Below are 24,247 nucleotides of genomic sequence, written 5' to 3' on the forward strand. Positions count from 1 at the left end.
AAAATTATAATCATGAAAAAACAACCCGACCGGAATGTTCTGTTAAGTGACCGTTTTTTTTAAGTTTTATAAACATACTACAAAAATATTTTCGGCACTAAATGATAGCACTATATTTCATTGTACATCGAGAAACTCCAATTTGAATTTAGTAGTTAAAAATCTGCTACAAGACGGACGCAGGTTGGACGGTTATTCAGGAACAGTTTATTTGTTCAGATAAGTGACCATATTTTGTAAACATTATTATACTTTCTCCAACTGTTATTACTGTTGACACGTTGCAAAATTAGCTTAGTATTTAGTATAAAAAATGAAATTGTGATAACTATTATCGGTTAATTACAAACACTTTAAAAGTAAAAGAAAGTAATATTACGTGACTTCCGATTTGTGACTTTTCGTATGGTCACATATGTTGGAACGGACAAGTCACAACAGGCGGAAAGCATAAGGCTTAGTTCACATTTTAAATAAATTATTTTTTTATTCACAGATTTTATTAAGAAAATTGGAGATTTTTGAACTGGTACGATTAACTTACAATTAATATATTTTTTATTACTTATGTGTTAAGGTGACGCCGCGTTAAAGTAAAAAACCGTTTTGGATATGTTTTAGATTGCTAGTTTTCTATGAAAGGCCGGCCCGGCCTCTCACAGAAAACAACAGCAAAAAATGGAAAGGGCGTAAGCGACAAAATAGTTTTTGTCGCGTAATTTAAAAACCATAAATACATTTCATATAAGCTATGGTCAAATTAAAGTGTATGCTTGAACCAATCCATGTATACATTTTGGAAGCTTAAATCACTCTCCTCTGTAGGAAAAATAGGAATCCCTTTTTTTACAGGTCTTTTTGATTGATTATTCTGTGTTATAAAAGTTGACCAATCGTGTTATGCTATGGGTAAATCAAAGACAAAGACATGATGAATACTGACAATGAACTTTAATTTCTTAACTTTAGTCATTGCTGAGAAAAATCGATATCGCTACAACTAAACTATCAAGGCGTCGCCTTTCCTTGACAATAACAAATATACTTACTATTTAAAATTTAAGTACGTAAAAGTTTTATTTTTTTAAATAATTTTGATTTTATTCCCACTACTTTTCTATCAGTAAAGTTGAAAATCATTTTGTGTCATTGATATTTGCAGATTTATAATAACTAGACATTAGATTATATGCATTTGCATACTTGCATATGCAAATGCATATAATGTCACTTTTTAGGCGATAGTGCATATTTTGGCAATTTTTCGTTGATAGTGCTTATTTCGGTAGTTTAACTTCCATGGGCATTAAGATTGCAATCGGAAAATGTTGGTAGAAAATTATCATTGGCGTATAATAAATAAATAAAAAGTCTTTATTTCAAGAAATTAAAAATCCTGGATTTTATGAAATTACAAAAATAGGCGCTTTTATTAATGTCACTATCGGAAAAGTCTTCAAAAAAATAATACATTTTAATATTATGTGACTTGATTGTGCATATTTTGACCATTTTTCGTGCATATTTGCATGGATATTTCGGCACTTTGATCGTGCATATAATCCGATGTCATTAATAACTTAGGAATTCGTAGACATGTGAACACAATATCTTTATGATTATGAGATGTTCGTCAGGCTCTAATTATTGAAGTTAAATCTATGAAATCAAAGAATTTTTTACTTTTATAAGTACTTAGTGCAACAATAAAAATGTTTAAATAAAAGGTTTTTGTGTTATAAAAACTTCTTTAAATATGTTAAATATTACTTATTCATGTAAAAAAATGAAAAATAACCTAGTGGGTAGGTCACATAGTCACACTATGGATTAAAAATAATTGCTACTCTTGTTGATCCTTGAAATTATCTATTTTTTTTTTTTTAATAAACAATTAAATATGCATTTCACTAGATTAAATAAACGAAAAAATCCATTTATTGCTGTATTTTTTTGTATTAAATTATATTTTACATTTAGTCGCACAACGGAATCTGTTTCGTCGAAAATTCGATTTTGTTTCAATAATATCAGAATAATATAACGTTTTCAGCGTTCTTTTTAACTTATTCCATTAGTTCAATATTTTTCCTTGCATATGACATTCAAATAAAGGTAAATAAATGACCTTAAAAAATATAGACATATTTTTGCAAGGGTACACGTTTTTTTGAAAATGCCCACAAATCTTGTGACTTACTTAGCATAGACAAAAGAGGTCTTGTCAAATAAATAATTGTTTTAAAAAAGTTTGCAGAAAAAAATCCCATTGGAATGTCCTTGTATGTTTAGGTAAATAACAAACATATTTTGTACATATTACATAGCAGTAAATCTGACTACAAAAAGGACGGAATAGTAATCAGTCAGACTTAAAACAAATGCTTATAGCAGGGGTCACCAATTAGTTTCGCTCGGGGTCCGTTTTAAGAAATAAAATTACCTTTGCAGTCCACAAATAAAAAAAATAATTAAAGGTATAATGACGGAAATCACAAAGGTATTTATTTACGTGTCAATTTTTTATGATAATTATCTATCTGAAGTTTGGAGTGAATTGGTGCAAATCAGTTTATTACTGATTTGCACAAAGTCGAGACCGAAATTTATTTTTAACGAAGTTCATCATCGAACATGCTTGGTCCGCACACAATGGGTCGGCGGTCTGGATGCGGACCGCGGTCCGCCATTTGATGACCCCTGTGCTATAGAATGCCTAACCCTTTTACTAATAAAAATATACAGTTATAAACTATAAAAGGTTTGGCTGTCTTTGTTGGACACATTGGAAAAGTCACACAGCAAGTCAGCAAACTGAATTGTTATGTGCTATTTATATAATATTATATTCTTATAAACTAAGAGACTCACACTCTTACTTATAAGAATAATATTATATAATATTTCAAGGCTCATCTCACACTGAGGCCAAGTCGAAGCGACACGTCACGTTTTTCGCCAAAGCATATTCATCTCTATTATTTTAGCCCTAAGCGGCCGCATCCGGCCGCGATAACAATAGATAAGCTATTGTGTCTCGTTATTCCACAATCGATGGGTTAATTAAGCACAAATTTCTGCTATGAAAATATGGAAGCCTCAATGAGCGAATGCGCGCGTCGACGCGCGCTCTCAGTTTCGTTGCAGAATTTTTGCTTAAATAGTAGAACAATAGAGATGAATATACTGTAGGCGAAAAAAAAAAGTAACGCGTCACGACGCCCCAACTCTGCCTCAGTGTAAGTTGAGCCTAAATGTCACTGCTACATACTAAATATCAATATAAACACTTGAATAGGAATGACAGAATAAGGAATATAGTGGAAATCCTTACAGCTGATGCAGAATTGCACCCGTCAGTACTACAGGTGTAAATACATGTTCTGTATTCCAACTTGTCGCCTGGCTGCTGAACATAGTTACAATAATTACCCAGATCCAACGAAGAACAATATCTCTTTGTACTTATGCCACCTAAAAAGTTACATATAATTTTAGATATTTTGTATGTATGCATATTGCATGCCAACCCAAATTTTACTCACCCTGTTAAAAGCAATGAATTAAGCTGAGTGCTGAAAAATCTGAAGCAAGTGCATTAGAAAGAGAACAATCTAGGAGCCCACGCTGTGCTGTGCTTACTGGAACTTTTAACTGATAAAAACCACTGATTTGCTGGTGTTTTTGTGGACCTTATTGCTTTAGAAACAAGGCAACAAAGGCACACCAGCTGGTCGGAAACAAAACAGTGCAATAATATTAAAGTGGAAAATGTATTAAGTATGTTATAACCTATTTGCTTAATACAGAATTGAGCGTTGTAAACATGATCACAAAGCTGCGGTGTCAATATTCCCTTATCTAAGTTCATTAGTCCGTCACCACATTCCATATCCGAAGAAGAATTACATTGATAGCAAGAAATGATGCCACCTAATTAGAAAAGATAGTTGCATGTTAGTTGAGATTAGTTGTTAGTATAACAGCAAGAGTTAACTAGGCATCTTGTTGAGGGAAACTGTATGTACAGGCGCTAAGTTAATTTCTGCATGTTGGAGTAAAGTTAGGGATGACCGTCATGACACCAAGATAAGCAACCCTTCGCCCAAATTCTGAGTTCTACCTTCGAATCTCCCCACATGTTTAATACAAAACTGGGCGTCGTGTATCGTTTCACAATCTTTCGGTAATATATTCGAATCTGTGTCTAAATATTCGTTACACTCGAAAGGATCGCTCGAGTTTGTCCCCGTACATTGGTAACAGTTAATAGAGTGTACTAAAATCATTTTAAAACATTAAATAATTTAAACTGTAACAAATAACAACAATTGGGCGTTGTTCAAATTGTTTACATACCATACGCAACTGAAACGGATAAAACTAATAAACAGAAGAGGTATTTTAAGCTGAAATCCATTGTCTTAGGCTTAGTCGGTAAACTTATAAAGTGCTTTTATCTCAAAAAACTGTTTTTGTTTTATAATAAATTCAATTTTAAAATCGAAAATCGATACAAATCAAGCCACCATACATGACACAAGCCACTGAACTGAATAAATATATACAGTATACTAGTAATCTGTGGAACTGAAAAGCAGTGTTGCCAGAGTATACTCAGCCCAGGTTGCCATTTGTAGGTTCAAATGTTGCCATCTGGAACCAAATGTTGCCATTAGAAAAAAAAACCTGTAAAAAAACGTTCTGTGCCTTTTAGTAACATAAAAATATTTATACCTACCTATTGAGTACTGTTTTATTGACCGACTTCCAAAAAGGAGGAGGTAATATGCTGTATGTATTTTTTTTTTTATGTATGTTCAACGATTACTCAGCCGTTTGTGGTCCGATTTACAAAATTCTTTTTGTGTTGTATAAGGTTTGACTCCAATTTGGTACCATGTTCATAAAGTGGTGACCTGATGATGGGATCCATGAGTAATCGAGGGAACTCCTCAAAATTTATATGGAAACATATAGTGATTTCGATTTTTTCTGAAGTGTTTCAGGCATATACTACCAAAAAGTAAGATTTTGCACCAGGATGTACCTTGGTTTCGAAGGTACCCAACAGAACTTTTGAATCCTTATAGATACAAGTTTGAGGATTTTGGCTTTATTTAAACTACTCCAAGCAAAAGCCAATGGATTCTACATTATTTATGCTGAATATAGGCTAAATTTCATTTTGGAAAAAATTGGGTTTCGTAAGATATTTGGGTTTTTCGGACGCCAGGTGTAAAATCAACCAGAAAAGTTACTTATTTTGCGTACGCTGCCGAAACTATAAAAGATACAACCATAAATGTTATAAGTAATTGTAGATCTTATAAATATCTACAAAAAAGTCCGCGACACACTATACTTATCTATGTCGAGTGAGGCACAATAACCATTTTTTTATTTAAAAATCTTGAATTTTTTTTGGACTACATTTAAACGCGTTTATTTTACTTTATGCTATTAATCCTTATGAAAATAAATTATTTCATCACTAAGTACAGTTTATGTAGATAACATATTTTGGTCTTTAAATTATTAAAATTGGATGTTTAGTTTTGAAATTATGGCAAAATTAAAATATAACGATAGTGGGCGTCACCAAGCGGGGATGCGTGTGCGGGAGGAAGACAATCTGTGCAGTGTGCACTATATGCATCCCTTCGGATAATGACTGCGTCCGCGTCGTCGATATCAGTGTTGGAGTCTGTGAATTGACCTGGGAATCATTTTGCTGACCGAGTCTTTCCTGGATAGGCTTTTTGCAGCCGTAACCGACATCCACGCGGGCGGAGCCGCGGGCTAGTAATAATATTATGTACAACTCTAAGACAACGAGCTATATTAAGTAATATAGCCTTGTGGTCTCTTATGTAACTAAAAAGGGTGAAATTATTATTTTTTAACAAAAAATTAAAACAGACTTCCAAGGTAAAAACAAAAGTAATATTCTTAAACATAATCTAAAAAGAATCAAATAATTCTTATTCCTTATTATAGTGCCGTCTTCAGACTTTGTCTAAACCTCAACTATTTCTGTACCTACTCAATCTTCATGCTTTTGAAGTCGGTACTTTTGAAGTCGGTAAGTTCGGTAATTTTTTGTTAAAAAATAATTGCTCTGCACTTTGGTTGATAAAAATTTAAATCGAAAAAAAATCATGTTTTCAAAAAATGTTAATCCTTTTGGTTGATAAATAAATGATTCCACAATTTTTTTTCCTCATAAATTTAAAACCATCTTTTCCTGAAAATAAAAGTACTTATTATAAAATATAAATAAAAAGATAAAAATTAAAATAAAAAATAAATTTAGACTCCATTTTACAACACACTTGTTGAGTCTTCAATCAGTAAAATTGGTTTTTCAAAGAGGTCTATAGGTAACTTCTTCAATTAAAGGGCGATTCCATTATCGCGGGTGCAGATTTTTCCTGTCATTTGTAGCATTTCTTCTAAAATATTTAAAAATAAAAGAATATAAATCATCATTTTGAAACATCTGTTAAGTAAATGAAATATTTCGGAAAATATAAAACACGACGTGACTCCATTCAAATTTTTATAAATCTTGTAATTACATATAAAGTATTAATAACAAATATAATCTAACGTTATTGTTTACCTTAATAATATGAAATAAGACGAAAATCACTACAATAGTCAAAAACTAATTTGTTGCATTTCCAATTGTACTGCTTCGATCGCGGGCGCAACCAAAAAGGTTCTGTTTTTTATTAAAAATAATAAAATAGTTTGTTCCAATGATTAATTCTAATTTCCCTCACATTTTTCCTTACTTTCACAAAGTTTTAAATTATTAACAACATATTTTAGCGAGAAAACTAAACATTTGTACCTTTTTTATCGCGGGTGCAACCATAGCAAATTTCCTTTAATAATGTTTGAAAACTATTTCAAAATTGTTGTTTTTTTTTTTTGAACCGAAATAGAAACTTTTGTTATACAGTCAATATTATGTAATGAAATTCAACTTCGAGATAGTGATTTAGAGTAAAAATGATCATGTGTGGCATAAGCAGTTTTTCTCGCGCCGTTAGATGATATCACTTCAAAATGCTCTAAATCATTCAAATTACAATTTTTACTCATGAAAGTTCTTTTTAGCAAAACTACTTACTACTTACTAGCGTAAATATACATCTTTTTATTTATAATTCAATAAAAAATGTAACAAATGCTATACTTTAAAAATTCGTGTTGAAAATTCCGTCTCTAGCGGAATCGCTCTAAAACAATAAAGCGGACTTACCAATAGATTTAAAAACAAAAGTATTAGAAAACCACGAACAAATTTCCATTGCATCGCACAGTACACAGTGCACACCACACACAAAGAATTTATTTAACACACTACGTATTAAGTATCTGCTCTGTGGTCACAAAGTTTCTTCCATTTTTGTTTACATATAATTACTTTTATCTCTAGCTTCACCAAAATAGACCTTTTGGTGGTAGAAATATGGGTACAATTTGTTTGTCTATTAAATAAGTATTGTTTTCATTTGGGAATAAAAATGCGTTCAAGATTTTGATTTTGTTCAATTCGATGAGTTCAGTTCATCTGCGAAATATATTCGATATTTTTTTATCGATGATCGCGCGACAAGTCGAAAAGTTGCCAAAAAGTTGCCATTTGGTTGCCACGAAGGGTCAAATGTTGCCAAATGGCAACGCTGCTGAAAAGTGAAACGTCAACAGTGTTGCCAACTATTCAAAACGTTTTCCCCCTAAAGCAACTTCAAAACCCACTAAATTTCAACAAAAACTCCCCAAAAAATCTAAATATTTAAAATTTCTTGCGGTATATTCTACTAAGCGTAAGCGCACTAAACAGGCCGGCAGTTTTTAAATACTTCAATCTTTCTTTTTTTCATTACATACAATGACAACAAATATAATAATCTGTCAGCCTACTGTCAGCTGGTACGACTCAAAAGACTATAGCGACATGTGCTGTGTTGTGCGGCAGTTCCATCTTAAAGGTGGCTTTAAAGTGGAAAGCGACCGCGACCGGTAAAAAATCAAATAAAATGCTACTTTATGACATAGAATATAGGTATCATTTTCTACTGACATTTACGTGGCGACCCATGCTGCTGCCGGCGCGGCGGTGGCGTAAAAGCTAGTGGTTGAGTAAAATGAAACCTATAGCGGTATAGCCTATGTCATAAAGTGGTATTTCGTTTGAATTATCATCCGTCGCGGTCGCTCGCGGCAAAGTTCCGAGCCACTTTAAGGTTGTTATTAAAAAAATATTCCATTCTTCAAAATTTTTATCCCCAAAAATATCCCCAAAATATTTTACCCCCTAAAAAACCCACTAAATTTATTTTTTCCTACTAAGTTTAGTGGGAAATCCCCATAGTTGGCAACACTGAACGTCAAACGACTAAGACTGGGTTGCACCAACTAACTTTGACTTTAACCTTAACTATAACCGGAAAAATTGACAAATGTCGTATGAGAAATGAGAATATGGGGTGTTTGGACGCCATATTTAACTTTAACTATAACCACGCCTCTGGTGCAACCTAACCTAACGAGTGAAACGACTTGGAAACGACTGTCACTTTTGACGCTTGTCAATTGTCATTTGACTTTTATAATTCTTAATAAGGAACTGCAGCTATATAACATGGCCAGTGTCGAGTACATTATGGCGGGCAAACAATATTTTATAATATAACTAGCGACCCGCCCTGGCTTCGCACGGGTATAAAATATATAAAATGATTAAAATCGATTCAGCAATTTTATATTCATTATAATAGCGGTCGCCCGCTGCAAAAAGCAGGCGCGGTCGCAGCCTGAAATTTTGGGGGGGGTCACTCAGTAGTCACTACACTAAATTTTTTTTATCTGCGCCCTCGGACGGTTCTAGGTACACAGCAGCTGAGATTTTGGGGGGGGGGGGGGGGGGGGGTCATGTCCCCTGTGACCAACCCCCTTCGGACCGCGCCTGGCAAAAAACCTGTTTCACCACTTCCTGATTAGTGTCGAATAGGCTATCCAACAATTAACTTGACAGATCAAGTATGGAGAATCTGTCAAAAAAGTTGTGAATAGCCTATTTGGCACTTTATCAGAAAGTGGTAAAACAGGCCCTCAGCGTCGTTTTTCTATATTGTCGGGTCTAGTCAAAGTCTAAGTATAGTCTGTCAAGAAAGTGAAGAAATTAAAAAGTGGCAACATCGTAATGTCATCCCTTTTTTCTTAGATTGATTTGAAAGGGATGACACTACGATGTTGCCACTTTTTAATTTCTTCACTTTCTTGACAGGCTATAAAAGTCAATACAGTCAGGAAGTCAAGTCGGTCGATTCAGTAAAGTAGTAGGTAGACGTTTTACTAAAACTTTCGATGGAGTTTTGGAGGGAACACAATATATTATCCTACTAGTCCTACTAATCCTACTTCCTACTAATATTATAAAGGCAAAGGTTTGTTTGGATGTATGGATGTGTGGATGTGTGGATGTATGGATGTTTGTTAATCTTCTATAACTAACTACTGAACGGATTTAAATAAAACTTTACAATATTAAAACATATACATCAGACTAACACATAGGCTACAATTTTAACCGACTTTCAAAATGGGGGAGGTGTTATGTTCGTTTTCTTATATTCAACGATTACTCCGCCGTTTGTTAACCGATTTGCAAAATTTTTCTTTTGGTATATAGGGTATCATCCCAATTTGGTATTATATTCACAAAAGTGGTGATCTGATGAAGGATCCATAAGTAATCGAGGGAACTCCTCAAAACTTACAGGGAAACATGTGGTGACTTCGGTTTCGTGAGAAGTATAATTCTAAGCATATGCTACCAACAAGTAAGATTTTGTACCGAGATATACCTGGTGTACCGTGGTTCGGAAGGTGCTGAGAGAACTCCTGATTCTTTATAGATACAACTTTGGGAGTTTCCGCGTTGTTTTAAGAACAGAAAGCATAATATGCTACTATGCAAATTACATTCATCATCATCATCATCATCATCATCATCATCATCATCATCATCATCATCATCATCATCACTACCATATTATACCATTTCATAGTCTTTTAGATCGAGACTCGAGTTTGACAAGCGATAATTAAAAAAAACCTAACCTACCTAATATTATAAACCTGAAGAGTATGCTTTCTTGAACGCGTCAATCTCAGGAACTACAGGTCCGATTTAAAAACATAACTCAGTGTTAGATAGATCATTTATCGAGTAAGACTATAGGTTATATTATATTAACACGCTAAGACTAATACGACCGATGAAACTCCGGAAAATGTGGAAAAAATGGGGGAAATATTTTTTATGGGAAAATGTACGGTTTCTGTAAAATTCCTAATTTACGCGGCCGAAGCCGCGCGGGAACATCTAGTATTATATAATCTGAATATAGCATCACTTTCCTACACTTGTGCACGATAACGAATATCTAATGGTTAATATCCTACCATTAATACACAAACACATTGCTGGACAGTACGGCCAAAGCCGTGCATAATGTACTTCGTTATGTGACATACCGGCTATAGCCGTACAAATTAAAAAAGTTATATTTTGACCTACGGCCTTAGCAGTCGGTTACGTACTGAATGACCATAGAGTATATTTATACTGTCATAATACAATTACTTTTCTAGGCCCTACTGTCATTCTACATCACTGTTTTTGACGAATCAAGTTGTATGTGTGTGTTGCCATACTTAGGTACAAACACATCGACACAACGGCTATAGCCGTTGACGCTGCATACAAAATCCGTTGGGATTTGAAGTAGTGACGCGCTGACCGCGCAGGTGATATTACGTGTGTGAAGTTGTATTGTCACTTTGTAATTGGGGTCATATTTTTATTGTAAGTACCTACATTATACGTTTTCTTATTTTGAATACGATAACAAGTGTAGGTATATATTTTCATTAAATAGTAAACATGTTTTATTATTATCTTCATAAAGGTATATTTTTAACGTTTATATTTACGAGTTATTTTATTTATTTAGATGAGCAATCCGAGAAACGCTCGTGAAATTGAGCGCCTTCTAGAAGATGTTTCTACCCCGGAATCATCTCAAAATGAAGACGATCCCTACCAAGACGACGGAGAATATGATTCTGATGAAAACTATCAGCCAGACTTCGAAAATCAGTCCAGTTCGAGCGATGAAGATTTTGTTAACATTAGCAGGCGACGAGTTTTTCGACCAACGGCTAGATTATCGTCTTCATCATCTTCTAACTCAAACGAGGTGAACGATATAATTTCTGGTAATAATATTGATTTACATGAAGTTCTTGAACCACATTTTTCTTATGTCACACAACCGTCAGTAGCTATACAATCTATTCCTGATCCGATAAGTGGTGAAACTTTTATTGAACCGACTGAAGTTGTACAGCAGACTGATGCGGAATGGTCCCATACTGTAGAACCAATTCCGGAGTTTCAGTTCGACGCCTCATCAATCGGAATTCAGGTTAACATAGATGAGAATTGTACTCCTTTAGATGTATTCAAGATTGTCTTATCAAACCAGTTACTTCACCACATGATTTCACGCACTAATGCTTATGGTGCTAAATTGGCTAGCCAAAATAGACCCGCAACTAGGAACAGTCGCCGTGCATCATTTCGTCCTGTAGATCACGAAGAATTATTGATGTTTTTTGGGTTATGTCTGTTACAAGCACAAGTAAAATTTCCCGAGAGGCGTAAATTATTTTCTAATGATCCTTTATATTATCATCCTATCTTCAGCTACGTTATGTCAGGCAGAAGATTTGACCAAATTCTTAGATGTCTCAATGTCGCGGAAGATAACTCCAAAGGTGAGAAAAAAGTTATAAACTTTATTGACGCTCTTACTGATAATTTTCGACGCATTTTTAAACCTGATAAGGAATTGTCTATTGACGAGTCGTTGATATTATTCAGAGGCCGTCTTCATTTCCGTCAATACATAAAATCAAAGAAGGCACGATATGGAATAAAATTTTATGAGCTAACATCTCATGATGGCTATGTGTTGAGTTTACTAATGTACTGCGGAAAAGATGATTCCGATCCAACTGCATTTGGCAAAAAGACAGAAAGGATTGTAATGAAGCTATTGCAGCCATATCTACTAAAGGGGCATCATATATTTATGGACAATTTCTACAACAGTGTAGAGCTTTCGGAGAATTTGCTGGGACTCAGAACACATACAAATGGTACGTTGAGAAAAAATAGAAAGGGCAATCCTTCTCTCTTGACTAACCGAAAACTGAAGAAAGGAGATTATTTTTGGCAACGGAAGAATAATGTTTATGTCTCTGTTTGGAAAGATAAAAGGCCTGTTTTTACAATTACTACAAGGAATCACCCAAAACTGATACAAGTGTCAAATAGAATTGGCAAGTTATCAACAAAACCTAAAAGTTTCTTCCTACAATCAGTACATGGGCGGGATTGATCGCGTTGACCAGATGATTAGTTATTACTCGTCTCCAAGAAAAACTATCACATGGTATAAAAGAGTGTTATTCCATCTTTTGGACCTCATAACATGGAATGCATTTTACTTACATAAGAAATATATAAAAAATGGAGATAATAAATACCAATTCATCAATTTTCGAGACAATCTCATACGACAAATGATAAAATTAGAGAGAAATGTGAAAGCTGTAGATATTGTCAGAAAAGAAAGTATGTATAGTAGTCGAAGATTTCAAAACAGACACAATATCGTAGGTTCTGCCAAAAACCATTGGCCAGAAATAATTCCCACGCCTGAAAATTACAAAAGAAAATTCAAATTTCTAAATTGTAAACAGTGTTCCAGCAAGAATGTAAGAAAAGAAACTAGATACAGATGTCCAGATTGTGATAACCAACCTAGTCTATGTCCAGAGTGCTTTACTGATTGGCATCAAGTACATGGCCAATAATATATTTTTATTTTTATCCTTATAAAAGGCTGATTTCTTACTAAAGTTCCTATTATATAAAGATTGTAATTGTAAGATGTTTCTGTAGTTGATTTTGTTCCACAAAGAGTATGTTTTGTTTATTTTTAGACATATAAAGGTTAATATGTCATGTTTGTTTATTTTTGAAATAAATATTTGTGTTATATTTTGGTAAATCTTTGTTTTATTTGTCTTATTCAAAAACGGCCTTAACCGTAATGTCAAAATATGAAGTTATCAAACTATATTACACGACGCTACGGTTATAACCGTAATACGGCTAGAGCCGTATTGACATAGTACATCGATTTTTAAATTCTTATCGTGACGCAACTGCTATAGCTGTAAGAAATAAATGTATGAAAAAAAGTACTGTCAACTAGAGCAAAAAATATAACAATGTACTGTCCAGCAACGTGTTAATAAAGGATTATTAGATCCTGTTTGATGTAAAAATAATAAGTGAATAATTATTAATCTATACTAAAATTATAATTGGGAAGAGTTTGTTTGTTTGTTTCTTTGAACGCGCTAATCTCAACTACTGGTCCGATTTTAAAAATTCTTTTACTGTTGGATAGCCCATTTATCGAAAAAGGTTATAGGCTATATTTAGAGCGAAAAAATAGAGGAAAATGTGGAAAAAACGGGGAGAAATTATTTGACAGGGCTTATTTGAACGCGCTTATCTCAGGAACTACTGGTCCGATTTGAAAAATTCTTTCAATGTTAGATAGCCCATTCATTGAGGTAGGCTATAGGCTATATTTTATCACACTAGAACTAATACGAGCGAAGCAATAGAGGAAAATGTGGAAAAAACGGGGGAAATTATTTGAAAGGGCTTATTTGAACGCACTAATCTCAGGAACTACTTATCCGATTTGAAAAATTCTTTCAATGTTAGATAGCCCATTCATCGAGGTAGGCTATAAGCTATATTTTATCACGCTAAGACTAATAGGAACTAAGAAATAGAGGAAAATGTGGAAAAAACGTGGGAAATTATATGAAAGGGCTTATTTGAACGCGCTAATCTCAGGAACTACTGGTCCGATTTAAAAAATTATTTCAGTGTTAGATAGCCCATTTGTCGAGAAGGGCTATATTTTATCACGCTAAGACTAATAAGAGCAATGAAATAGATGAAAATGTAGAAAAAACGGAGAAAATTATATGGAATTGCTTATGAATTGCTTATTGAAGAAAAAGACAGCGATACGATTCGACGTTTAAAAATAGAACTGTCTCTTTTATGTAAATGGTTTTTCGTATCTTTTGTTTCACTTATCTGTCAAATTTGTCAATATTTGCAATTTTAAATTTGAGAATGGTTTGGAAGAGATTTAAGCCGGAAAATAGTATGGACGTAACATATCTGTATAAGTAGAATATCATTGGTGTAGCGTCTATACGGCCTTGCCCGCCGCGGCGCCGTGTGAAAAGGGCCCATAGAAATAAATGCGGCGCGCCGCCGCGGCGTGTGTGTAAACAGCCTAACCCACAAAAAAAATACGTATTGAGCTGTTAAAAGGCCCATTCACGACAGGACTGCACGGCAGTCCTGCAATAAATGGGCCTCACTGATTGGTTCACACTCGGTGTTGCCGGCCGGAAACACCGAGTGTGAACCAATCAGTGAGGCCCATTCATTGCAGGACTGCCGTGCAGTCCTGCCGTGAATGGGTCTCTTTATGAATGCAACTATGTTCTTTAGATGATTTAGGACAAGACTGTATTCAAAAAACAACAAAAAATTGTGGGTTAGTACTTCTAAGGACCAGGCGCGGTCCGAAGGGGGGGGGGGGGTCACAGGGGACATGACCCCCCCCAAAATTTTAGGCTGCGACCGCGCCTCCTAAGGACACTAATGCATAGAAGTAACCATTTATGGGTATTGGATGCCAAATACCCATAAATGGTCGCTTGAAAAAACGCCTGCGGCCACGGGCGGCCGTAGACTTCTCAAGCGATACTATGTATTACAATAATGCTGCGGCCGCATATGCGTAGTGATTCGCGCTAAATCCGATACTATTGAACGATCTGCGTGTATCGTTCAATACCTAGTATCATCTCATAGCATGAAGATAAAGTTTGAAATCATAATAATATGACACTGAAAGTCTTCGCCGCGCCGCTGCCATTCCGGTGTGGGCCGGCCCTTATAGTTTATATGTATTCGTTGCTATAGATGGCGCTGTGATAGAATCGTATGGTTAGATTTGCACTATTTTAACCAGGTCAAAATTCAAGACGTATTATTTTTAAATTTATTCAATCTTTCAGTTTTCACATCATACAAAATATCCTTCACACTAAAAGGCACTTATTATTAATTAAGTAGCTATATACCACTCATGGACGTATGTATAACATTCGATGTCATATCCTATTTATAAAAAATTAAATATGCCATTTACAATATTAAAAATCCTCAAATACAAATACCTTACAGTATAATCACAGTATGCGGCGCATACGCTTAGGACAAACTTAGTTTTGTACATTATACGTCTATATTAAATGCGAAACTTACATAATAGGCAGTAAAAAAGATATTGTCATAATATATTTTGTATAACGTTGGAATGTATAGTCTCTAAATATAATAGAAATCTGATTCTAAACGTTGGCACACATTAGTGTTTTAGTACACACATTACTCGAAAATATAAAGGAGTATTCTATGTTAAAATGAGATTGATAAGTTTTACACAAATATCGTTAAGCAAGACTTAACGGCAAAGACAAAACTAGTTAAGTCAGCTACATACGTACAAAAAAACTGCACAGTTTAGTTCAAATACTACATCTTCAAATTTGTATACCCCGGTCCAGCATCGAAAATCCGTCATTCAATTACCCGGATTTACTAATAAAACGACAACAATAAGTCCGGATAATCGAGTTTCGACTGCTTCTGTCGCCACCAAACTGTATTATTACGTATGTAGGAACTTAGTTATTTAATTGCGGTCGCAGAGGCAGGGAGCCTTCGACCCAGAAGTTGGGTCGGTCCAGCATGGTCTGCCACAGGGTCACCTCCTTGCCCACGCTGTCCATCCAGTTGACGCTGGCGCCCATGTAGGTGCCTGTGAAAGAAAAGACAATCGTAAGTTTTTTAATTAGTTAAATTCAAAATCTATGATAATATTTTGTAGAACGAGTAACAAGAGAAAAAGTTATTAGAAAGCGAAAGATTAATAAGTACGTAAAATAATTAACTTTCTCAGACTGTTATGGACTTTTAAAATTTTAAAATAAAATCAATTGGTGCAGGGGAAGAAATGTATATACAATCAAGAACGTCACAAGTGATCTTTCTGCTGGGCTCGACATAACGCGACCAAGTTACGAAGGTCCTCCATCTGCCCATTAACGTCCCTGACCCGTGCCAAAGAACAGTCTCAGAGTGCCCATGAAGTCATTCGATGCGAGTCTATCTATCCCACAAGCTCAGTTCTAGCGCGCACGACGCGAGCTGCTGTCACGTTCAAATAAAGAACTTATATTTTTTAATATTACATACCTGTGCCAAGGGACAGCCTCACAGCGCCCATGAAATCATTCGACGCGAGTCTATCTCTATCCCACAGACTCAACTCCAGCGCCCGCGACGCGAGCTGCTGGCACGTGACGCCGCGGTAGGCGAGCTCGTGGTCCCACCGCGGGGAGAGTGAGCGGCGGCACACGCCGGTCTTCTGCTTGCCCAAGCGGCCGCGCTCGGGGAGGAGGTAGCTGAAAATTGGGGTTATAATAGTTAGTAATCTGTGGTGATAGTAGAATAGAATAGAATAGAAATTTGTACAACTTAAAAATATCCACAGCCGAACATATAACCTCCTCGTTTTTTGGAAGTCGGTTAAAAACTAAACTTAAACTTAAAAACACAATATAGGAAAACTATCAGAGGAGTTGATTCCTAGGCAGATGGCGGACCTAGGTAATTTGGTCGCGTTATGTCAAACCCATCCGACCGATCATAATTCACAGCTAGCATTGAATTGACATACACCGACCACATGACGTAGGTCCGTCAACTGCCTAGGAATCAATTTCCTCGATGGTACAAATAGGCGGTGCTTACAGTACTAAAATAATAACGGTGTTTACAGGTTGGATTTATAAGCAGGACTTGGAAGCCCACCCACTTTGATACAAATCAAAGTAAATTATAACGAAAAAGTGTAAATCAGAGAATAGATTTGTAGGCAGGCTTGGTCGAGTTTTGTCAAGTAGCTAACTGCATTACGAAAAATAATATTGACTTGACTTGAAATTACGAAGATCCATCATCTGCCTACGAATAAATTCCTCAAATCCTACCTCAACAAACATCGCATTCAATCAAGAATAAATGTACAATAATCTATGTACTATCACAGAATTTGAGTCATAGCCAAATGGCTGACCTACGTAATTTGGTCGAGTTATGTCAGGCCCAGCCAGACCTATGACCCAGCCGACAGAACTCGACTAACATTGTATTGACATAATCCGACCAAAGACCTAGTCCGTCAACTGCCTATAAATAAATTTCTCGATGGTACTTATGATTTTTTAATATTATTCAACACCTTAACTTACAATGTTTATATTATTCAAACTCCGAACAAAATGTGTGCTATTACCTCTTACAGAAGACATCGGCCAGGCCATTAGGTTTGGTGGCCACAAGATTCTTGGCCTCCTTCACCAGGACTCGCAGGGTGCCCTTGCCCCGCGGGTCGGGCAACTCCAACTTGAGGCCGATGATTAGATCCCCACGGGAACCCTGCTGCTCGTCGAACTGTTCCGTCTGTAATGTAAATTAAGAAATAAATTAATAATTATTTAAATTTGGAAAAGCTGAAAAGCGCCATCTATAGTTGCATATCGACATTAATATAGCGAAAGTGCCATCTGTTGGGCACTGTTAAAACTCTTTAGTTTACATAATTGGTGCGATAGATGGCGCTAACGTATACTTTTAACAACGCTAACACGACCATCTTGCTAATAAAGCTCGGCAATCATAATTTTCAACTTTTCATTGGAAACTAAGATTTTCTAGTACTGTTAGCGAATTGGGCGTTCAAGCACAGGAACTTTATTTAAAATCAATTTAAATGGCAAATGAGTCTACTGTACTACAAATTTGCGTAATTTTTTAGTACCTCTTGGTATGTGCCATCAAGGAAATTGATAAGCAGATGGCGGACCAACGTAATTTGGTCTATCTATGCCAAACCCAGCAGCTAGATCACAGCTAATATTGAATTGATATAACCCGACCAGATGACGTAGGTCTGCCATGTACAAATGACACCACTTAAACTAAACACCACAACACCATTTAAAATAAATAAAGTTTTCTTACCCGCTCATGCAGCTTGTACCACACGGGTGCGGGGTCATCGAACACGATATCGGCTAGCGGCAGCCTCACTTCCCCCAGGAAGTCGTTCCGGCCAAACATGTCCGCGTGCCAGACGCTCAGCCATAGTGTCCGCGCCGACACCGACGACAGCGGCTGCACGAAGCTCAGCGTCTCGTCGAACACCGGGCTGAGAGTGTTCTTCTTAACCTTGGTCTTCCTCTTGCCAGACTTGGACTTGTCGGGTAACAAGTACACCTGGAATAATAAAGGTACTGATATTATAAAGAGTAAGTATATTATACAATACAATACATAGTATTGAACATGTCTCACCAATCATGCTGTACTTATAATATTTTAGTTGGTACAGAAGAGGATCTCAAAAACTGGACCGTTTTTATGAGCAGTCTCACAACAGTTCTACAGTGGTTATAATATAGTTGGCAACGTTAGACCGAATGCCGTTGCCAATCTTGTCAATTGTTATTATCACTTGACAGACGTTACGAATAAAGTTGCAAGACTGACAATCATTTACAAAATTTGGAGGCACACGCTAAACTTTAGCGACCATTTTGGTGAAAATTCATATCCCTTTAGTTCAAGGGATTAAAGATTAAGTGACACTGGCATTGCCCAGAAGGACTTTCTGTCACTTTGATTATATTTCCAAAGAAATCCCTTCTATAAATGTGTTACGAGTTCAAAGAGTCTGCCAATATGTACCTACTAAGGTAGGCGCAAATCACATTTTATGGCATACACTAGAGGCGAAGGCTAGATATGCGCCCTGATTCACAATGCGTAATTCGACTTGGATTCGGAAACTTCGTGCGACATCTAATAAACGCTCGTCGCGCTATGCAGTGACCAATGACCGCACGGTAAAGTTTCCGAATCCGTGTCGAAAGGGGATTGTGAATCGCTCTGCTGGCCTGTATTAGAAATGTACTAAAGTGGTAAGAGAAGCCTATAAGACGTTACACTAGGAGCGTCTACGTACCTTAACATAAGGATCAGACCGGTTCCTCTTCACGTCAACCGGCGCGAGGTCCCGGCAGCCGCGCACGCCCACCTCGAGCGCGCCGAGCCGGTAGTTGTACAGCAGACTGAACTGCACCTCCCCCCGCACCGCCACCCCGCCCCGCGCCTCCCCTGCGCCCGAGTAGACCGACGCCATGGATTCCGAACGCGCCTGGAATGAGAATTGTTTGGATTAATGAACTTAACACTTATAGAAAATGATGAAAGAGGAAGTCAGCGACGCAGGGCGACCGCCCAGGGCGCCGGACAAAAAGAGGCATCGAAGGGAAACAAAAAGCAGCGCCTGTAACGCTTTGAAAACTCGACAGGGTGCCGCCGAAGAAATCTCGTCCAGGACGCAGCTAACTTTTAAACATTAACAACAATATAACACATACACAAAGAATACAACAATTAACAAGAAATTGAACTAGGTATATTAGGTGTCATAATATTATCAACCTTCTTCTAGGACAATCTAGGATATTATCAACTGGTTATGTAACGATGATAAGACAGAAAAATAATATTATTCGAAAAGAAATAGTATGTAGTGACTTTGCGAAACGCAAGTCACTCATGTTAGAATGTTTTTTTCTAGTATGTCGTTTATTTTTCTGCATAAACGTCTATGTAAGTACATAATTAATATACCCAGCAGGTAGTTCTGTATGCAAGGTGTTTCATTACAGTCTTACAACAAGTTGCCTCATCTACTGTATCAATAAAATGTAATTATCACCTTTAAATAAAACTGTCTTTGATCAAGCAACTATAACGTAAATTATAACACTGTACTGTTTTATTTTACAATGCGGTTTCAACTAGTACTAAACTGTTTACTTGCATTAGCTACTGTTATTTGATACAGTGTAATTGAATGTGTGAACAAAAATGTTGTATTTTATCAGTGCAAGGTTAAACGTAATGTAAGGGCGTACTTATCGTTAAACCACAAATTATGTACTTTTAGTTCAATTGTCAATTAGCAAAGCGTTAGTAAACTAACAACTTTTAAACACTGGGGTAAGCCAAGGACCAATTCTAGCCTCATCAGTTTCTTCTAACTAGACTAAGCTATAGTAGTCTAATTGGGTATTAGACTCACTGACCTATGCGTTGGCATTTAATAGAGCTAATTTATCTACTATCTCTTCTTACTATATTCTATGTTTAGAACTATCTCTAGATTCCTCGTCTGTATATTTTGTAACAACTTAATAGTTTGTCTTTCTCTCTTTCTATCTAACTGCCTCTGTCTCCTGATCATCTTTTTGTCTTTCTCTCTAACTCTCTCTCGTCTTAATACCTGCAGGCCACTCCTGTTGATGGGGAATCTCTCTCTGTCGAAGTCTCTCTCATGAGGCAGCGGAGAGTTGGACCGGCGCGGCAGAGTCGCGCCATGGTGCGGCGTCGACGTATCCGATATGTAGATATCGTCTGGAAAAAGAGAGAAATGGGTTAAGAAAAAAAGGTAAAAATGTTCGTGTGAACGGAGTGACTTACATGTAAAAAAGAAAAAATAAATGAGTTAGTAATAAAAAAAAATTGTGCGTGTGAACAGCGTGACCTAAATTAATAAAATGTTACAGTAAGAGTGACCGTGTCTGTGAAGACGAGAAATATGTAGGTGATAGGTACAAATTGGTTTGCCAAATTTAAGATTTTAGCTCTTAAATGGAATAATTGTATTATGGCACAGAATTATAAGCAGCGAATAACCTCTAAGGTGTTAAAAAAACAATCTTCAGCCGCGAAGGTGGATTGCATTTATTGAACTGAATCAGCACAAGATTGACGAGGGTCTTGACTGTTGTGTAAAGGTCAATTATAATACTTAAACAAAGACAACATTTCATGGAAAATAATATTATGGACTTACAAAAATTTGTCACGATGGCAGGAGATTGTTATTTTGTAGTTAATAAAATTATGCTTCAAAATTTTATGTATACTTACTCAAAAAATAATGGTAATTTTAGCTTATCTTTAGTGTTTATTATAGATTGAAATTGTATAATATCTGATATTTAATATCTAAAAACTCCCAAATATCACGTATAAAAATAAATACTTTTTCCTCAATCTAATCAGGTACGAATGTAATTATTTTCGATTATTTGTTGCTATTAAAAACAATTGCTTCAAAATAAATCCAAGGTTGGAACTAACCGTACGTACGTAGATTATTGTAGCCAATTAACGATAACGACTTTTTACAGTAGTTAACTACAAACAAGTCAAGTTGGCATAAACAAGCTATAACAGAATTTAACAAAGTAAGTATAGTAATTTGATACTCTCTGTGAATGACATTTTTATTACGAAGAGTTTTAAGGACCGATAGAAAAAAAAATACGCATTTTGTTGTCAAAATTACGCAACTAATGAATTAATTATTATTATATGATAAGAATAATTGAAAAATATTAGTTTTAGTCACATACAAGTACCCACTTACACGTTTTTTTCTTATTTGGTCATAGAATGTATGACATTACCTGTTTGCCAGTAACCATTAAACAAGTCACTTAGCACGATTACCAATAAGTAATTTATTTAACGCCTACGAGAATGGTGAAGAAATTACTTCACATGAGTTGACCTTTGTAAAAGAAGGAAATACATAATATAGATACTATGTATCACTTTAAATTCCTTAAGTCACATAGCTAAGGTTTAAGTTAAAACAAAGCCGAGATCATAATATTATTATTGTGTAAACTGTTTGTGTTAATCGTTAATGTTCTTATTTTTTTCAAGCAGTAATATAAAAGTTGGATTGGATGACGTGTTGAGGAAAATAAGTAACAGTTAAAATTTGAGAAAGACTATGCGTCATCATGATATTGATTATTGTGTTTTGAAGAAAATATTGTTTTACAATAATAATTAAAGACCTATATTTAAGCCCTCAGGCAAAGTAGAGTCACGACATTCGAACATTTTTTTCGAATAAACATCACGTCACAGTTTCTGAATTATATCATTGTCTGTAGGCTTGCAAATAGATTCGTGCAAATTGCAATAGACATCGTGCCCCTTAGAAATAGTGCATGAAACAACAGTGCTCTAGAATCACAATCGTCTACCCGTTTTCATTTCCACCCACTCATCGCGTTTAATATGGCGACGTTTTTTGTTCCTCGTCAGGGAATTGTCGCACCATTCCAGGGATTTGAGGAACGTGTCCCTACAGGCCAGGATGTCGCGGATAAACGATTTCTCACCAGTCCTTAGTGTGCTGCTACCACTGTTGTTCCCGGAGTCGGTTTTGTCTGAGCTACTCGATGCCTTCCTCTTTAGTGTTATGCGCTGAAAATTCGGCTCATCTCTTGCATTCTTCTCAGGCAGCAATTTCGTCGTCGATTTTATAGAATCTTCATCGAACGTTCTGGTGATTGTGATGACTGGAGTCTCTACGTTTCGTTGGGATCGTTTTGATGAATTTAACGAGTAACTTCGCCCGATGCGACCGACTAGAGACGAATTCGGGTCGTCCATTGGAGCCACAGCGTTTGCCTTATGACAGCATAAACACATCCGAATGTATTTGCACAAATCGATATTTTCCTCAACTGGGCTATCTCTTTCCACACTATAAATATTCACAATTTTGTACCGCGACTCCGGATGTACTGCTCGCTCAGTGGTATTGTAATTTAGTTTGCTTTCCAGCGCACTGTACTCGTTATTACTCACTTTTGACATGTTCGCGTCGTTCACTAGCACGCCTGTCGGTTAACTAAATCGCATAACAATAATTATATATAGCACAAAAACAAATCCACATTATCGCATCCTGGCCGTTTCCTGTCGTATCGCCCGCCGGCCGCAGATTTAATCGACGTACTCCTCCGAGCTAAGCTAATAATAGAACAATTAGACTAATATACTGAACGTGCGTTATAATGGTTGGGTTACATAAAAAATATGAAATACCTTCGAAACTGAATTTCCGAGCAGGCATGGACAATGTACTCCAGCGAAGTGATTTGACTGGTTTCTTAATTGGTGTAATTGTCGAGGATTTCGATAGCGATGACAGCTTCGGTATGTTGCTTAATGACGATAGTGATGTGAAAACTTTTTCATCACGCCTCACTGTTATGTCTTCATCTTGTTGGCGTTTTAAAGCTTCTACACTTTTAGTCCTCAGTTGCAAGGACTTGTCAGAGCTATCTTTATTAGCTTCCAGATCTCTAAGAGTCGCGGAAGATCCTGCGTATCCAGATTCTGAGTTTGTGATGCTGCTTTTATCGACTACCTCCTTGCCATCAGTTTCGTCGACTTCGCTCAATGTTTCTGAGGTTGGCATTTTAAAATTAATACTTTTTATTTTGTCTTCAAGACTAGTGGATGGGGAGTCTCCTTGAGCCTTTATAGGCTCTTGATATTTCTTTTTAGATACTCCCAAATATTTTAAGAAGGATTCGGATTTTTTTTTCACACTAGTGTCTGAGGCAAGTTTTCCTAATTTAGGACTACTGTTTTTAATTGTCACCTTTTTCGTATCTTTCGACGAGCGAGAAGTTTCAGGTGTTTTAGGACTTTCGATTGAATTACTAGACTTGAGTATTTTTTTGCCACTTTCAGGTGTTAATCTTTCAATTTTGACGGGTATCCGAGAGACTGGAGATTTAGGCGGTGTACTTTCTAAGATAGATTTTTCAGAAACTGTGTCTAATATCTCAATTGTATCATGAGAATTCGCTTGTTGTAAGACCTGATTGTCATCGTCTTTTCTTATTTGATTTACTGTTGTGTTGGAGGACATTGATTGATTTACTGAAATTTTTGTAACATTGATTTCCGAATTTTCGCCAACATCCTTGGTCTGAATAACTGAAGGAGTCGAGTCTAATGTGGCACTTT

At 36.0% G+C, this 24,247-nt stretch overlaps 2 protein-coding genes across 3 annotated transcripts in view; both read right to left on the reverse strand.

Annotated features, from left to right (window-relative positions):
• Window positions 1-2,524: 2,524 nt before the first annotated feature.
• Window positions 2,525-4,529, reverse strand: LOC121727196 (U-scoloptoxin(05)-Sm1a). Of its 2 annotated transcripts, XM_042114894.1 has the most exons (4): window positions 4,360-4,529; window positions 4,124-4,279; window positions 3,793-3,933; window positions 2,525-3,474 (listed from the first exon to the last, which is right to left on the reverse strand). In XM_042114894.1, the coding sequence occupies exons 1-4, from the start codon at window positions 4,418-4,420 to the stop codon at window positions 3,278-3,280; spliced, it is 555 nt and encodes a 184-aa protein (XP_041970828.1). In that variant the 5' UTR covers window positions 4,421-4,529; the 3' UTR covers window positions 2,525-3,277. The 2 variants fall into 2 exon arrangements, with proteins under 2 accessions (XP_041970828.1, XP_041970827.1); XM_042114893.1 differs by lacking the exon at window positions 3,793-3,933.
• A 10,717-nt stretch (window positions 4,530-15,246) lies between these two features.
• The window catches only part of LOC121727192 (synaptotagmin-like protein 2), a 52,045-nt gene continuing 43,044 nt past the window's right edge, over window positions 15,247-24,247 (reverse strand). Inside the window, exons 3-8 of the mRNA XM_042114886.1 lie at window positions 20,682-20,812; window positions 19,353-19,544; window positions 18,350-18,604; window positions 17,622-17,788; window positions 16,520-16,728; window positions 15,247-16,082 (exon numbers count right to left, since the gene is read on the reverse strand). Of these exons, the coding sequence (XP_041970820.1) occupies window positions 15,949-16,082; window positions 16,520-16,728; window positions 17,622-17,788; window positions 18,350-18,604; window positions 19,353-19,544; window positions 20,682-20,812 (1,088 nt within the window). The 3' untranslated portion in view covers window positions 15,247-15,948. The remainder of the gene's footprint in view (window positions 16,083-16,519; window positions 16,729-17,621; window positions 17,789-18,349; window positions 18,605-19,352; window positions 19,545-20,681; window positions 20,813-24,247) is intronic.

Source organism: Aricia agestis, chromosome 5 (assembly GCF_905147365.1).
Source record: "Aricia agestis chromosome 5, ilAriAges1.1, whole genome shotgun sequence".
NCBI classification, from domain to species: domain Eukaryota; kingdom Metazoa; phylum Arthropoda; class Insecta; order Lepidoptera; family Lycaenidae; genus Aricia; species Aricia agestis.

Coding starts and splice junctions, on each gene's coding strand:
- LOC121727196 (XM_042114894.1), bottom strand. CDS start 4,420: ATGGATTTCAGCTTAAAATACCTCTTCTGTTTATTAGTTTTATCCGTT. Junction 4,280..4,359: donor ATCCGTTTCAGTTGCGTATG/GTATGTAAACAA, acceptor AAATGATTTTAG/TACACTCTATTAACTGTTAC. Junction 3,475..3,792: donor ATTCTGTATTAAGCAAATAG/GTTATAACATAC, acceptor GTAACTTTTTAG/GTGGCATAAGTACAAAGAGA.